Source organism: Apis laboriosa, unplaced genomic scaffold, assembly GCF_014066325.1.
Source record: "Apis laboriosa isolate Shangri-la unplaced genomic scaffold, ASM1406632v1 scaffold16_cov148, whole genome shotgun sequence".
NCBI classification, from domain to species: domain Eukaryota; kingdom Metazoa; phylum Arthropoda; class Insecta; order Hymenoptera; family Apidae; genus Apis; species Apis laboriosa.
In genome coordinates this window covers 4177655-4195618 of record NW_025222129.1, presented here as the reverse complement: position 1 = coordinate 4195618, position 17964 = coordinate 4177655, and the positions used below count along the sequence as shown (strand labels likewise).

The 17964-nt window shown below is 21.3% G+C and overlaps 3 protein-coding genes across 8 annotated transcripts; 2 read left to right on the top strand and 1 right to left on the bottom strand.

Moving 5' to 3' along the window:
- The first annotated feature begins 590 nt into the window (after positions 1-590).
- Positions 591-5841, top strand: LOC122711248 (histone H3-like centromeric protein CSE4). Its single transcript, XM_043929819.1, is given in 5 exon segments — positions 591-706; positions 1147-1276; positions 1352-1652; positions 4668-4798; positions 4883-5841. Coding segments are annotated over 4 exon segments (843 nt in total). The 5' UTR covers positions 591-706; positions 1147-1148; the 3' UTR covers positions 5166-5841.
- Positions 5842-7014: 1173 nt separating this feature from the next.
- LOC122711114 (nuclear distribution protein nudE-like 1-A) lies at positions 7015-13113 on the bottom strand. 6 transcript variants are annotated; one of them, XR_006346046.1, is made up of 10 exons: positions 12694-13113; positions 12498-12574; positions 11916-12100; positions 11493-11783; positions 11270-11406; positions 11009-11194; positions 10323-10450; positions 9813-9986; positions 9568-9638; positions 7202-7266 (listed from the first exon to the last, which is right to left on the bottom strand). XR_006346046.1 is itself a non-coding variant. In XM_043929564.1 (8 exons), exons 2-8 carry the CDS (start codon positions 11999-12001, stop codon positions 7209-7211), a joined length of 957 nt encoding a protein of 318 aa, XP_043785499.1. In that variant the 5' UTR covers positions 12002-12100; positions 12498-13107; the 3' UTR covers positions 7015-7208. The 6 variants fall into 6 exon arrangements, 1 of the variants encoding a protein (XP_043785499.1); XR_006346045.1 differs by having other exon boundaries at positions 12498-13113; XR_006346047.1 differs by lacking the exon at positions 12498-12574 and having other exon boundaries at positions 12754-13113.
- A 2236-nt stretch (positions 13114-15349) lies between these two features.
- Positions 15350-17091, top strand: LOC122711202 (abscission/NoCut checkpoint regulator). The gene is made up of 6 exons (XM_043929741.1): positions 15350-15603; positions 15751-15950; positions 16040-16262; positions 16360-16506; positions 16577-16705; positions 16775-17091. Exons 1-6 carry the CDS (start codon positions 15556-15558, stop codon positions 16961-16963), a joined length of 936 nt encoding a protein of 311 aa, XP_043785676.1. The 5' UTR covers positions 15350-15555; the 3' UTR covers positions 16964-17091.
- The last annotated feature ends 873 nt before the right edge of the window (positions 17092-17964 follow it).

Below are 17964 nucleotides of genomic sequence, written 5' to 3'. Positions count from 1 at the left end.
TTTTCTAAATTATATAATTATTATTACTCTATAAAATTATTATATCGAAAGTAAAATTTATTTGTATCTATGTAGGTATTTATTTATAAAATATATTTATAAAAATTAATTTAAACTTTGTTCTTAATAAATATTATAATGCATTATGGAATATTACTTATATTTTTAATTTATAAAATATAAAATTTGTAAACATATATAACAATAAAACAAATAATAAATATAAATAAATATAATAATAAAATAAACAATAAATATATTTATATAGATCAATGCACTCAGATATAAATGTATTAATAAATATGAGTTATATTATACATATCAAATATAATTCATATAAATACATAAATTTCATATGAATATATTTTACATATTTATAATATATATATATATATATATATATGATTCATACATTATGATGTTACATCTATATTGAAATATTTAAGATACTTAGTACGTAATGTTATTAAAATAATTATGAATTTATAAGTTCCATAACAAATATGTTTATTCGTTAAATATTAACTAATGGCAAACAATGTTATGAAATATCAACCAATCATATGATATGTATCTGAATCAGTGCTGTCTCCTATCTCTCACAGACCAAACTATGTTTCTGAAAAAACACTAACCGACAAAAGTCTGATATCTTTGGACGAAAAAGTGCATTTCTTGATTTTGTTACAAAGCGATTAAGAAAAAGGTATGTATATTTGACTTTATAATCAAGTGAACATAGTAAAATAAATATAAATCTTATTATTTATTTATATTACATATAAATGATATCTTTTATATTGAAAAATATTATAGTTTAATAATAAATTTCTATATACATCAATGCTGTATGCACGCTAGTCGCCATTTTGTTTATTGTGTCTGCTTTTGGAGGGAAACCGGATCTTATTTTACATTGATTATAATTTACAATAAATTTGATTTTATAATATAATTTACAATATAATTTAATTATATTTTTAATATATATATTTAAACAAATATTTAATATTTTAAAAAGATTTGATATTTTTTTTATAAAAAAATTATTATTTAAGAAATATTGATTTTTTAAGAATATTTTATATATAAATTATTTATATTAAAATAAATAATTTTATATTATAACAATAATTTTTTTTATAGATATGGCACGTACTAAGCAAACTGCACGTAAATCAACAGGAGGTAAAGCTCCTAGAAAACAACTTGCAACTAAAGCTGCACGTAAAAGTGCACCATCCACGGGTGGTGTAAAAAAACCACATCGTTATAGGTAAAAATATTATAAATTTAATTATAATATTATAATGAATTATTATTATAATTTTGATAATTTTATGTATTATAGACCTGGTACTGTAGCACTTAGAGAAATCAGAAGATATCAAAAATCAACAGAATTGCTGATTAGAAAATTACCATTTCAACGTTTAGTTCGTGAAATTGCACAAGATTTCAAGACTGATTTAAGATTTCAAAGTGCTGCAATTGGAGCATTACAAGAAGCTTCTGAAGCATATTTAGTTGGATTGTTTGAAGATACAAATTTATGTGCAATTCATGCTAAACGTGTTACAATAATGCCTAAAGATATTCAGTTAGCAAGAAGAATTCGTGGTGAACGTGCTTAAATAATTCATATTTCAGATCTCTTGAATTTTTCTTTTGTCGAATTTATATTGTTATTGTATTTATGAATATTCTTGCAATCAAATTCATTGTAACTGAATCTCTTTTTTTTTCATAAGTCATTAATTATAGATAAACACTGCCAAGTCCTGTGAATTATAAAAATGCAGAGACAAAATATATTTAACTATCATATCAAGTAGTGTAGTTAAATACATTTATAATTTAATTATAGACAAATATAAAAAGCAGAAAGCAGAAAATGGAGTATGTAGTTCATAACAAATAATAATATCACTTTATATGTATAATTCATATTTTAGTATTATATATAATAATAAGTATAACATAAGCGACACAATATAAGCAATATAATGTAGATTTAATGTTTTGCAAATGAAAATCATTTATATTCATTATTATATTTACTTTGTGATTAACATAGTTTCTAAATATAATTTTCTATGTTATTGTCAAGTTTAAACTTATAATTTAGGTTAGATCAAATTTTTAATATATAAGAATTCTTATGTACTAGTATCATAATATGCTTAGTACTATAGTCTTTCAAAAAAAAAAAAAAAAACAAAATATTTCTATTATTCAATTAAATGTGAAAATATAGTTAGTTGTATTTGTATTACTAAATTACTAAATTATCAAAATTGATTTATATATATATATACTTATATTTATAAATGAAATTAATATGCCATTAAGCATAAAAATATATTTCATTGTTAATTAGCTTATCATTATGTTAGTATAAATATTAATAATAAAAAAATAATTCATAACTCTAAATCAATGTAAATGATCTATACAAATTTTTTAATAAATTTAACTTGAATTATCTTCCCAAAAAAATGAGTATATTTTATTTAATATATTTTATTATATTTTATTTTTTTTTTTATATTTATTAAAATATAATATTAAATTTTTTAATAATTAAGTTTATTCTTTAAAGAAATAATTTTACTTAAATTTTGATAAGTAATATAGATTATTAAAAATATACTTTTCTTCAAAATAAAATTTTTTATTTCATAAAATTCTTACATTTTTATTTTCTTTAATTTTTATTTTTCTTAACATAATTTTAAATTAATATTTTTAATGAATTTTAGTAATCTTTCTTTTTTAATAAGCTTTTTACTTATATCACACATACTATTGATACAGTAATTATAATTAATTTAAATAGTAATTATAAAGATTATAAAGATTATAAAGATTATCACCAATTTAAATAATATATTTTAAAATTATTAATATTTTATTATCTTCTTATGTAAACACAAATATGACATGTATTTTATAAATATATAATGATAAACACCAAAAGAAATTATTAAAAATTCATTAACTTAAATCATTGATGATGATTGATGATTGATATAAATTTATATACATGTTTTTACGTAATTTATACACTTTTTTACTAAAATAAAAATATTTAATTAATTATTAAAATGTTTTCTGAAATTAGAAAAGTTATTAAATTAATTTTGTTTAGTACTGTACTATTTCCGTTATAAAATTCAATTGACAAAAGCGCCAAAATTCAATAATTTTACTAATTTAACATCAATACATAATATTATTTACATTTAGATGTATAATGGCGTTTATTTTTTTCTGAGTAGAAAATATAGATAAAACTTTAATTCTGAGAATAATTATTTAAATTTAATCAAAAATGTATTCATTCTAAATAACAAATAAAAATTGCTATTTTAATAATTATCGAGATGACGTATCCGTCATGTTCTATAGAAATTGCATACTTTTCTGGAGGTTTCCACGAAATAACCGATTTCATTGCAGATAGAATTATATGATAAAAGTCATGAAAAATGTATGCAGATATATAAATTTTAACATAGATTTGATTGTTGATCATAGAAATTCTTTTTGATATGCTATGATTTTTATAATAAATGTTTTTTATAATAAAATATCTATCAATTTCATTAATTTGAAAAACAATAGGATAGCAATTATAACGATACAAGTAAAACGAGGTTGCCGAGAAGTATCATGTATATTACAATTGACAGGGTCCTTCTTGGTTCGCAATCTAGGCGTAGGAGGTTGAGCCAATCGCATGTGCTACATTCTGAAACTCAACTGCTATCCGACCTCCGATTGGATGCACTGCACCGCGGGCTTACGTGCCTCTCACGATTTAATTTCTAGGGGGTAGGGACAAGGGAGTCGTGACTTGGGAGAGCGTCCACTGCCATCGAAGTACAAGGAAACGGATAGTGCTAGCTCTTGCTTCTCGTAGAATTTTTTCTTTAAGTGGTATGTAAATTTATCAAAATTGCATTTCATTTACGATCATGTGTGATTACTAGTATCAGCAAATATATGGACAATACAACGTGTATTAATGAATGTGAAAAGTGTTGGAAAATTCGAGTTTTCATGTTCGAACGCGACGTACTATCGTATTGCCTCCATTTTGCAATTGACGTTCGTGGAGGGAATCGCTTCATGATCCTTTCTCGGAAGTGACGCTTTCGATTTGTTTCATGGCGAGTGTCATTCGTTTAATCTCATTTGATAAACTATGTTTCCTATTTATCAGTGGGATAATTAGAAGATAAAGAAATTCTTGCTAGTTAGGATGATACATTTTTCTTATTAGCATGGTTTTATTCGCGTCGGTGCAAGAAAGTTTGTGCATTGCGCAATGCGCAGCGTTCTTTGGTGCGCGCTTCCTTTGCACGAACAGCAACGGAACATACCCCCACTTTCATTGCCCCACCATTCTTTTCTTCCCACTCCAGAATTTAGTTTACTCTATTTATCAAGTATACCTTTTAAAATAATTTTTCCCGCGTTTGTTTTTTCTTGGAGATCATTTTTGTGATGAATAAAATTGAGAAATTTGTTTACACATATTTTTTTCACATATATTCATATCGTATTATAATTTTTTAATTTGATTTAATTATAAAAAAATATGCTTTTTTAAAATTTAAATTTTAAGAGAATTTAATCAAATTTATATTATTTCAGAGTGAATAATGGCACGTACTAAGCAGACAGCTCGTAAATCAACTGGAGGTAAAGCACCTCGTAAACAACTAGCCACAAAGGCAGCACGTAAGAGTGCACCATCTACTGGTGGTGTGAAAAAACCACATAGATATAGGTAGATTTTAAATAATATATAATAGTAATAATAAATACTATTTAGTATATAATATATAAATATAAAATAAAATGTCATTTTTAGGCCTGGTACAGTAGCTCTTCGAGAAATCAGAAGATATCAAAAATCAACAGAATTGTTAATCAGGAAATTACCTTTTCAAAGATTGGTTCGTGAAATTGCACAGGATTTTAAAACTGATCTTCGTTTCCAAAGTGCTGCAATTGGAGCTTTACAAGAAGCTTCAGAAGCATATTTGGTTGGTTTATTTGAAGACACAAATTTGTGCGCTATTCACGCGAAACGTGTTACAATCATGCCCAAGGATATCCAGTTGGCCCGACGAATCCGTGGCGAGCGTGCTTAAACAATATGTAACTCCCATACATACCATTTATTACTATTATTATCATTCGTAACAATCATGGATGAAACATTTTCATTCCAAACTACATATTATGTTGTACTCCATAATAATGTATGAGTTATGACATGATCATCCTTTATAACATGTATTTAAAATTCAGATTTCTGGAAAATTGATACAAAAATTGGTTCAACTGTTTTTGATATAGATAGTTTTCGTCTTTTGGTATTATACAAAAATAGACTATATATTATTTTTCAAAAATTATCAATTATAATTGCTAATTTCTTAATTTCATTTTTTTTCGTCATTTTACATTTTACAGAGTAAGAATACTTATAAAAAGAAACCTAAAATCGGAAGTTAAATAATCGTGATAAAAGACAATTGTTAATTCTTCTAAAAGTACTTTTAAGATTGAATAAGATCGAAAATGTTTAGTTTCTCATTACAATTTTATTATATTCATCATCCTTATCATTATTGATACAATACATAGTGAAATGTACATTAGAGAATAAGGCACTTTTTTTGTAGGAACAGTATGTTCAATGTAGTGTTTATCATATTAGAACTCTGGTTGTATGAAAATTACGTAAGATATTTCAATCAGTCAAGTATTCATTGTTCGTGTAAAGATAAACGTTTCTTAAATAAATCTTCAAAATAATATTAATTTACCTTTTTCCATTTTATAAGAAATCTGCACTGTTATTTAAATAGTAAGTTCTAGGAATCATAATTTTGCATCAATTGATAGTTTACAATATTTTTATTTTACAAATATTACAATTTTATTATTCAATTTTACTTTTACAAATATTACAAATATTGCATAATTTACTATCATCAAAAGTTCAAGTTTACAATTATTCAGCTATTACCTAATCAAAAGTATTAGAATAATTTTTTTTATTTCATGCATTAAGTGAAATCTATAAATTATTAATCTTCATTTCATTTGATAATATTGAATATGATTAAATTTTAATTGTTATAATAAATTCTACATTATACAAATATTTTATTTGAAACTATTTATAATTATGCAATGGCATAAAGAGCACAATTATATTGAATTACATATATAATTTAATAATAATTTTATATATTTTAAAGTATAAAATTGAATTGTTTTACAATACAAGAGGATATTTTTTTGTTATTAAAAAATAGATATATATCTATATATATGTATATATATATATATATATATTGCCATAAATTTCTATAAAAGCTAGATTTTTATAATTTTATAAATGATATAATATTTCTAAATATTTCTAATGTTGAAATTTTCATGCATTCATGAATTATATTAAAATTATATATTCAAAACAGAAGATCACAAATCGCCTTTTTAAAAAATGACAATCAAATGAAAATCAGTTACTTGTTATTTTTCAAATAAAATATTGTATAAATTTTTCTTTTTTTCAATAAGAAAATTATTTTCAAAAAATTACAATTATCAAATTAATTGATTAATATAAAAACATTCAGTTTCAACTTACAAGATATTTTAAAATTTTATAATATTTATAAAAATTGAATAATTCTTAAATAAATCAATGTAAAAAGTTACATAAAAGTAAATAGTTATAAAATATTATCTAAAAAAAAACTAGTATTGATTTTCATTTAAATATTCTCATTTAATATCATTTTTAAATATTATCTATTATACAACATAATTATAACACTTATCTAAAATTATTGTTTATCACAATATTAATTTTATTAAATCATTTATTAAATCGCAATATTAATACTTACAATTTCGAATGTTTATTTACAAATTTCTTCCATAAAATATTGCCAGGTATATTTTTAAATTGTAGAAAAATGTTCAAAAATCACAAACTTGATGAAAAAAATTAAATAATTAAACGAAGAATAATAATAATAAATAAATTGATTAAAATGATATCGTTTTTCATACAGATTTATAATAAATTAGCAAATGAGATTTTTTTGGTTAAATAACATGTATAGCCTTACAAATATAATGCACAAAATTTTTGTTGGAATATTATCCGTTGTTTATAATCGAATGTGGTTGCAGTTGCCAGAGGCAAAACCTCGAACTTGACGTCTAGTCCTAATTAAAAAAATTTAATATTGTTTTGTTACCAGTTCCCATTACAAAAATAATTTATAAAAACATATATTTATACACATAGATCAGCGTTTCCCAATCGTATTCTAAAAATATTTTTTAAAATAATACTTATTATATTATTTCATATCAAATTGATTATATTGTATATACTTTTAGATAATAATTAATAAATTTATTTAATAAATTAAATTATATATAGATTATTATAACAATAAAAACACAGTAAGTGATTGAGAAATGCTCTTTTTATGCAATATGCATGAATTGTATAATATGAAAAAATATGAAAAATATCTTGAATATATTATAATTCAATATTTGCTTTTTCTAAGATAAGTCTTAGAACTCTGTTTATATTAAATATTTTATATTAATTTATAATTTGAACACAATAATGAATAACAATTTTATGCTATGCAAATTTAATTATTCAAGTAGTTTAATACAACATACTAGATAATTTTATTGTATACAATTTATGGATATGATTAACAAAAAGAAAATGACACGTAAAAATCATGCATAAAAACATGTTTTATATATATATATATATATATAAATTAACAATGCATTATGCGAAAATATTAAATGTTTTAGAAAAAAATTGTTAATTAATTCTCTAATTATAAAAAAAATAATAATAATATCAAACTAAAAATATAATTCTCAAAAAATATTATTTTGATTTTTACATTAAAATATTTTTAAGTTAAATCATAAATATCTTATAAATTATACAATTTCATTGTTAATAATTCTATTTCATATTGTTTTTATGAAATAACAATTCTTTTATTAATAATAAAAATAGAAATAGCAAAATTAATTATTATAATTTATATTAAGCACTTTGCATTGCTGATATCATAATTCAATAAAAATATTTTATTTTATTGCACAAATTTACTTTTCACTTTTAGTAAATATATACAATTGTTATATACAAGAATGTATAAGATATAAAATATAAATTTCTTAATTTGTTTCTAATTCATAATATATAAAATTTATTATTTCTATTAAAATCTAGCAATTTTTCACAAAAGTTATAATTATTTTTATAACTTGGCGAAATACAATTTTTAAACGAATTTTTTTTTAATAATATGAAAAATTCTTAAATTATATTTATTTCATAACATATAAAAAATATAAATTGGAAAATTCTCTTTACTTAAGACTTTTTTTTATTCATTTTAGTTTTTAAAATTGGACTATAGTCAAATTAATAATTGCAATGCAGATTAGAATCAAAAATTTGATTTAATTCTATATCTAAAAATTATTTATGATATATTTATGACATAAATCAATATAATTTGATATCTATTCGTCTTATATATCATACTAATAACAATTAATTTAATGAATTTTTATTTTATATATATTTAATACTTAAATAGAATTATTTAAAACAAATATTAATCTGGCATATTAAAAATCTTAATAATTATAAAAAGTCTTTATTAATTTTTATAAAGAAATATTATTTCAAACATACAATTTTAAATTAATTTAATTATGTTACAAAATATTTAAATTGATTGCTAAAGTTATTTAAAATTTTTTTTTTTTGAAGTCTGATTATTAAGATCTTAGTAGATTCAATAAAAATGATGTATTGTACTCTTTCACAAATATGCTATTTGTAAATTTGTTATATTAAGTATACATTTAAATTAATATATAATAGATATATTATGAATGAAGTTCAATTAAAGAAGAATTATTAAATATCAGAAAATAAAATTAATATTTATAATATAAAAAATCTCTAAAATTTATCTTATTTTTTATCATTTTGTGATATGATATTATTAATTGAAAATATTATTAACAATAAGAATTTGCATAAAATAACAAAATATTTCATTTTAATTAGTAACGCAAACAATAAGATGAGCTATTATAAAAAATTATAATGCAATCTTTTTAAATATTTTGAATATTTTAGTAAAAGCTAAAGACTGGGATCATAAAAAGCTTTCATTATTTATAAATTGATAGAACATTCACAAAAAATATTACATAAGTAAAAATAAACATAAAACTAATAAGTAATTTATTGACTATCATGTATCACTTTAAATGATATTATCAATTATGAATAATTGAATTAATTTAATTCATTTATTTTATTAAATAGAATATTCATTAGAAAAAATTCATTAATTTTTTTTAATTCATTTTCAATTTTGATACATGATATTTTTTTGCTATAAATACACACAATGCACAATGATACAATTTTTTATGATTATAATATTGTTCTAATGTTACCTGTAAAGATCACGGACAGCTTGATCCTCTCGAGATGGATTTTGACATGTGTTTAATTTATTCTCCAATGCCTATATAATGAAATATTTGTTGTTAATTAAAATATTATTATTATTTTTAAGAATATTTTAAGACAAATCTTTAGAACTGATGATACCATCTACATGTACAATAATTTAAAGCAGAAAAATCGTGATGTGTACAGAAGAAAATGCAGTATAAAGCAAAAGAAATCAAATAAAGACCTGTACACAAAAACTTGATCAGCACTTGGTTGATCTAGGTTGTTGCCATATACAATGAGGAGATGTATGAACCTGGATGGATGGTAAATCAGTAGGTGTAGTGGAAATTGTATTTTTCTCACCCAGACAAGTGCACTTTACCCTTCTGCACTCCATGCAGACCCATCTGTCAAGCTACCAAAATACCAGCTACATCATACTACAGATGTCTTTAACCACTATATTATCAAAGCATTTTATATAAATTGAATTGAATTATTTTATTTTAATATAAAAATATTTTATATAAAATTTCTTGCTTAGAAAAAAAATAAAAGGAAAATAAATTTTATAAATTAATTGCAATGAAAAACTAAAATATATGTATAGCAACTAAATACATTTAAAATTCAAACAAGCCATGCTTTAAGCTACTTTTGTATATCAAGTGCTTTTAAAACAGAAATACTAATGTATATGTGTGTGTGTATGTGTGTGTATGTGTGTGTATAAAATAATGATTATACTTACACCAACTTTCCTCATAAGATCACCAATCATATTCATTGCTAGTATTCTTGTGCATGGTGTCAGTGGTGGATTCACATTATTATTGTTATTGTTGTTTCCAGTTACACCTCCTACAACTTTGTTTCCAACTATTTGTAAATAGAAAAATATGTAAATTATAGATAATACAATATAATAATAAAAGTATTAAATTCATAAAAAATATTGAATTAATAAAACTATGTACAATAATATTAAAAAAAAAAATTAAAAAAAATTTTTTCTTGTCAGTAGAAAGTATAATATTTAGAAACTAAAATAAAGAACAGGTTTGTTAAAATAATTTTTATTTCATTGATAACAATATCTTATGTACAGAAAGATAAAATTAATTAAAACGCATGTTGAATTAATTAAAAATATGTTAATCAAGCACAAATTAGATTCAATCATCCTTAAGCACTGATAAATAAGCAAACTTGTTATCATAAAAAAAATTTCAAATAATATACAAAAAATATATATTACATACAATAAAAAATGAATTAATTTCATCATTTTTTTTGTTTGTTATTCATAATAATTTTTGATTTGTTAGATACAAGTATTTTTTTTGCTGAGCATTATCTTTATTAATGATAAAGATCATCTTTTAGGCCCAAAGCAAAACATGCGCTTAGTTTTACGAAGAGTATTATGGATCTTACTTTTTAATGGTGAAGTTGTTGTATTATTTGGAGCTATAGATTGTGGTACTATTGGACTACTAGGCGACATATGTGCTTCCAATTCAACTTGAAGTTTATTACTATCAACATGGTTCCGAACTCTGTCAGCTGATTTATCATTATCTGGTTGGTGCCTTTCTTGTACTTGAATTTCCTGTTTTAAATCTGTAATAAATTAAATATTAGAAAAAATTTATTTAATGATTATATAAAATTTATTTTATCAATGAATTGTTTGACCTCTTATTTCATCCATTAGTCTTTGTACTATAACTTTTAAAGCTTCTTTTTCATCAAGTTCTGATTCTAATAAAGCATTCTTTTCAATAGCAGAATTAAGTTTAGCTTCTATTTCCTCTTCTGTTACCCTATTTATTCTGCAAAATTAAAATTGATAAAAAAAATATTATATTAAATATTTTATATTTACTATAATATATAGCTGCATGAATATATATATCACCTATGAGCTCTTTCTAAGTCATCATTCTTTTGTTCCAATTCTCTTATGTACTTTAATAAATGATCATGTTGTGTTTGTAAGTCCTGAGCTTTTCCTTGAAACATTGCACAATCTGTTGTTTGTTGATCTAATCTTGTTCTTAATTGTTCAACTTCAGTAGCTAGTCTTGTATTTCGTTGTCGTAATTCTCTGTTAGTTTTTTCTGCTTGTTCTAATGATGCTTCAAGTTCTTTCTCTAACAATTGTGAATTTTCTTGAAATTCTTCCAATTCTCTTTCTATATCCTCTTTCCTATAATGTTACAATAATATTTATTTTATAAATAAATATTATTTGATCATTATAATTTATATATAATGTTAATATACAGCTTTGAATATATGATAATACATTATTTTTATTTAAAAATGTAAAATAATTCACCTTCTATGTATTTGATGAGCAAGTTCCATCCAATATTGAATTTCATCATCTTTGGACACAAATTGTGGAGGATCAATGTCCATCATTTTAACAATATTTTAATTTTGTTCAATATTTTAAAAAATCGTTTTAAAAATTAAATATAACTCAAAATTATTCTATTTCATTAATGATACAATGGCATTCTGCAAATAAAATAAATTTATTTACACAGATGCGAATTTAAAGCAATTAAAAATCAATTTAATGAAATAAAAATCTTATCAAATAAAATTAAAATATATTAAATCTTTCGTTAATATGCATAATATAATGATAATCATGGTAAAAGTTTTGTTTGTTCAAGAAAAAAAATTATATTACGGTACATACCTACGCATCTATATACGACAAATGCGATGTCAATCTAACCTACTAATAACGAATCGCTAACAATCACGCAACAGAAAATTATTTCAAAAAGAATATTTAAATTACAAAATAATAAAAAAAAAATATTAAAAAATTAAGTATGAATTATGTTATGTATAATACAAAATTGAAGTTGACGCATAAAAATCGTAGCCGTAGAAGAACACTTACATGTATCTTTAAGAAAGGACAAGGCTAGTAGACGAGTAAAAATGGTCCAGTGTAAATAAAACTGTCCACCAATTGAACTGAGTTAAAATAATAATGTTTAAAATATTATCTAAAAAATGCTGTATAATACACAACCATCAATGATGTGTAGGCGCATTAAATGAAATTGTTTCAAAATGCATATAAATATAGAGACCTTGAGAAAACGCTTAGCAGGTGAAATGTAGTGTACCGCGTGTGACACAAATGTCATTACCGTGTAATTATGACTCACTAGTCGAGATGGTAAGGTAGAAAAAAAATTTATCTCTTTCTTGTTATAGCTTCTCGTCGTTGATTGTGGATGTGGACAGATTATACCAAAATTATTTGAGACCGGTTGTCGGTCTATCATTAAGGGACACCGTCCCACGATGGATTTACATCCAATTAAATTTGTTTCCGGAAATTAGATTTTTGAATGAAAAGATGCAGTCGAGTTTACCGATTGTAAAATGGCAGATATAAATAGAATCAATGCTGGTTCGTTCACAATTCTATAGCGTAGTAAGGTGGCGTTCGCAAAAGCTAACCGGTTACGAATGCATTCGATATGGTGGCAGAACGAAACAAAATGGAATGTAATGCATTATTCTTTTGCTTCTCATTGGACAATACATTAAAACGCGCAAAGAATATAGTTTTATTTATTGCTTACAATACTTCTTTAAGAATGATATTAAAAAAAAATTTGGTGTTCAAGAAATAGTTAATATTTTATATAATAATTTTAATTATTTAATAAAATAGTTCAAAGATTAAATTTTTTATTTTTTTTACTGACATATTCAATAATGAATATAACGAATAAAATTTTATATGTTATCGTTATATAAATAAAAATTTATTCGATATATCAATAATTTATATTAATATTATATTAAAAAAAATCTTATATAAAGAATTGAATTTTGTAAAAAAATTTATATATTTTTATATATATATTTTTGCATACACCTTTTATATTTCAGTATATTTATTTATTATATATATATTTTTTATAATAGGCATAAGATTTTATATACATATTTGTATTATTACATAATAATATGCATAATATTTTATATATATATTTTAATAAGTTTTAACTTAAATTTTTTTTTTTTTACATAGATGCGAATTTATTAAAAAAAATAAATTTCTTTATTCCATTGTTATAAATGTTTATATTTATTGTTACAATATTATATACTATTTATTCTAATAAATTTAATCTATTATCTTCTATTAATTTTTGGTTTCTTTTATTCTATTAATATTTATATTTTCTTCTTTTTAATAATTATATTTTCTTTATAATTAATATTTAGTATAAAAATATTCTTACATTTTAATTTATAAATATGTAGATATTTACTACTTTCATTTATCGTTTTCGCATTATTTTTGATTTTATGTATTACTTTATATCTATTCGCATTTTAAAATATTATTTATATATATGATTTATATATATATCTTATTTTAATATGATTTATATATATATCTTATTATATTATATTTATTACAAAATTTATTAATAATTATAAGGGGCAGATGAAATATCTTATTGATATTAACAATTTATAATGCTTGATAATTATACAAAAAATATCAATGATTCTTAAAAAGATGATGCCACAAATCAAAGACTATTAATGAATTTACTTTATTGTTAGTAATAATGTATAATTTTTAAATATTTTTCAGATAGATAATAATCTGCTAATAATCAATTTTAGACAATTCAATATAAAATATCAATTTTATTGTTTATATAAGATTATAAATTAATTTTTAAAAATAAATAATTAATTTTCATTGATTTATGTTAATTTTGTAATTCTTATCTAAAAATTGGATAGAATGGATTTTATTAATTTTATTAATTTTTCAATCAAAAGGTTAAAAGAAAAGATTAAAAGATTAAAAAAAAAATAAATAAAAATAAGAAAATAAAGTTAATTAGAAATTGTTTGTTGATTTTTAATTTTATTAAAAATTACATTTTATTAAACAATTACATTAATTTTGAAATATAGACAAAGAGAATAAATAATAAAAAAAAAAATAGAGATATAATAAAAATTATGAAATTAATATTATTTTAAATAAGAAAAATATTCCTCTAAAGATACGATAGAAGTCTATCCGATAGATAAGATAGAATAAGAATTGAAGATTAGTATCATTTTTTGAGTATCAAAGACATTTCTCTAAAAATATTGGATATATTACTTATCCTCAATTCTTATTCCACGTTATTCTATTTTTGAAGAAATATGTTTATTATTTAAGAGATAGCGCTGACAGTCAATTCTTATTTTATCTTTATTCTGCTCTTATTTTTTTTTCATATTTGTAATGTATATGTTTCATTCTAAAAATAGAATTAATTCCACGATTTTTAATCTATATCTATTCTCTTATTATGTATTCTTTTTATTTATATTTTATGTATAATCATAAAAATATATGTGAAATAGATAGATAAAAATGCAAATGCAGAAAATGTAAAAAATCCTATTTTTTTCGAGGTCAACATTTCAAAATATAGAATACAAAATCTATAAGATTTCGTATATATCTTTTTCTTTTTTTCTTTTTTTTTTTTTTTTACATAAAGAAAGTTTTTTAAAAATGATAATTTTAAAAGAAATAATGTGAGATTTTTATTATTAAAATTCTTATGATAATCTACCTACACGCCCAGATATAAAATATATGCAAATATATATATATATATGCAAGGTTTCCTTCACTGCCATATCTATCTTATATTTTGTCTATAATTAAATATTTTTGTATACAAATTTTTTTTTAGGTCATTAATTTACTTTTTTGATAAATTTTTTTGAATGTAATCTATAAATGAAAGTAATAACAATAATAAAAATGGAATATATACTATTTTTGAACATTAATCTATAACCAATTCTAATAATTTAAACGTTTATACGTCAGAACGTTTTCAATTGCGGAACGATTTGCTGTCATATTTGCGATGACATTGTAACGACATTTTGAAAAAAGATTCAGTATGTTTTGTAATATTTGTCAAACGAAATTTTCTTTTTTTACAAAAGAAGTAAGTTATTATTTTTCATAATAATATTATTCGCAATTTAGGTTATATCATATTATTACATGTCATCTTTTACAATTTTTATTATTAATTATTAATTTGAATAATTTTTTATACTTTGTCATATTTTATTTTTCTTGTATTATTTAGGTTGCTTGTCCAGGTTGTGGTTTTTCATGTTGCAGTAAGTGCCTCAAATATAAATTTAATATTCCAGATAGAGGAGTAAAAAAAATCTGTGGTCGTTGTTTTAATAAAAAGAATTATTCAAGCAAATCAAGTTATTATAATAATATTAAAATGTTGGATGGGCATGAAGAACCAATGGCTCCAGTAGATATTACAAAAAAGTAATATATTGCTTATAAATATATATTCCAAATATTCCAATTATGAAATATATAAAATAATTTAATGTATTCTATATATATATATATAGACTAGATTCATTAGAAAATCCAGCAAAACCTCCCATTGTAATGTATAAGCATACGAATCATTGGGACAAATTTAAAAATGGTTTGGAACCAGTGGATCAAGAAATAGTTGAAAGATTACGAAAATTAAAAGAAGAAGACAAAACTTTGAGTGTGGATGAAATAAGAAGAAGATTAGCATTATTAAAAGATGAAGATATAGATATTAATCAACAAAAAACAAATGTATGTTAATTATTATATTATCTAAACATTTATACAATATAAATAATAAAAAATTTTTTTATCAAAAACATAATATAAATAGTTTTATTTTTTGTAGATACATCAAGTGGATATCAGAACAGATCAACAGAAAACAGACGATTTAATAGAAGAATATCTAAAACAATTAGAATTATCATCAGGCAGTGATTCAGTTAGTGAAATTCAAACAAGATTAAGATCATTACAAGGCATTAGTAGAGAGGTATAAAGTTGATACATAAATATTAAATTATAATTGATTGATAATTATAAGAAAATTTTTTTTATTTTAGCATTCAACTAATGATATTAATAATGAAAATCATGTGACAAACAAATTAATTGCAAAAGCTTTAGCAGAAGTAGAATTGGAAAAAAAATATGAAGAAAATATGGATAAATTGGAAGAAATGGAGATTGAGGTATATGAAATTAATTTTAAGAAATAATAAATAACACATGAAGTTTTGATTAAAATTTAATAAATGCAGGAAATAAAACATATCGATGATGAAGATGAAAAACCTAGCTGCATAATGTGCGATCAAACTGAAGATTTAGAACAATGTTTAGGTTGTCACGGCGATTTATATTGCGCCATATGCTTTGAAGATAATCATGAGGATTTTGAAATGAAAAAGCACAAAAGAAAACCAGCAAAGAAGTTAAATTATTATTAAATAAAATTAAATAGAAATTTTAAAGAAATGCTTTGCAATAATTCACATGCAGTTTCATTGTTGATATTTGTCTAATTTATAAAAAAATCTTATACTTAATATTGTCACTAATTTTTAATGAAAATATTTCTTGCAAAATATATAAATATAAACATTAAATAATATAGAATTATAGTAAATGTTTTAGCTATAAATTTTAAAATTATTATTATGTTATATCTATTTTCATAGTAAATAATTTTGTAATATTCTAAATTTAATAGATTTAATAAGATATATTTGTTTATATAAAAAAAACAAATTAATTTACAAAAAAAATTATCAATGTACATTACATTATCTTTAACATATTATACAATATCTTAAAGTTTCATTGAATATTTAATCTATTTCAATATGCAAAAAACTTTGATCTTTTTTAGATTAGATTTTTAGATTTTTTTAAAATTAATTCAATCTTCAATTAAAATTTGCTTAAAATTTTTTCAATTTGTTAAAATTTTGCTTTTTCTAAGATTATTATCTTTCTGATTTAAATATCAAAGTGAATTGATTGACATAGATTAAGTCGATAAAAATTCACTGACACTCTCATTGGTATTTCCCGGAGATAGTTCGTGGCAGAGCATAAAAAGCTCTTTTCAAAGTCTGAGCAATTCTGCTATATTTAGACGAATTGTACATACCTATTGTGCTAAGTTTTCGTAGTACGTATCGGCAACGAATGAAACTTGTTTTTATTTCTTATAGTTCGCTTTGTTTAATAATAAAATCTGTTTCCAAATATTATTTTCTTTATTATAAATATTACTTATTATTAATATTATTCTTTATTAGTTACTTAATTATTGTATAATTATTTGATACTATAAACTTTCATTGAATTTAAAGAATTGATTAAATTTGATCGACTTTTAATCGAATGTAAATTGTATTACAATTACAAGAAATAATAAAAATCAAAATTTTTTTTTTAATTTCATATATATTTTTTTAAAAAA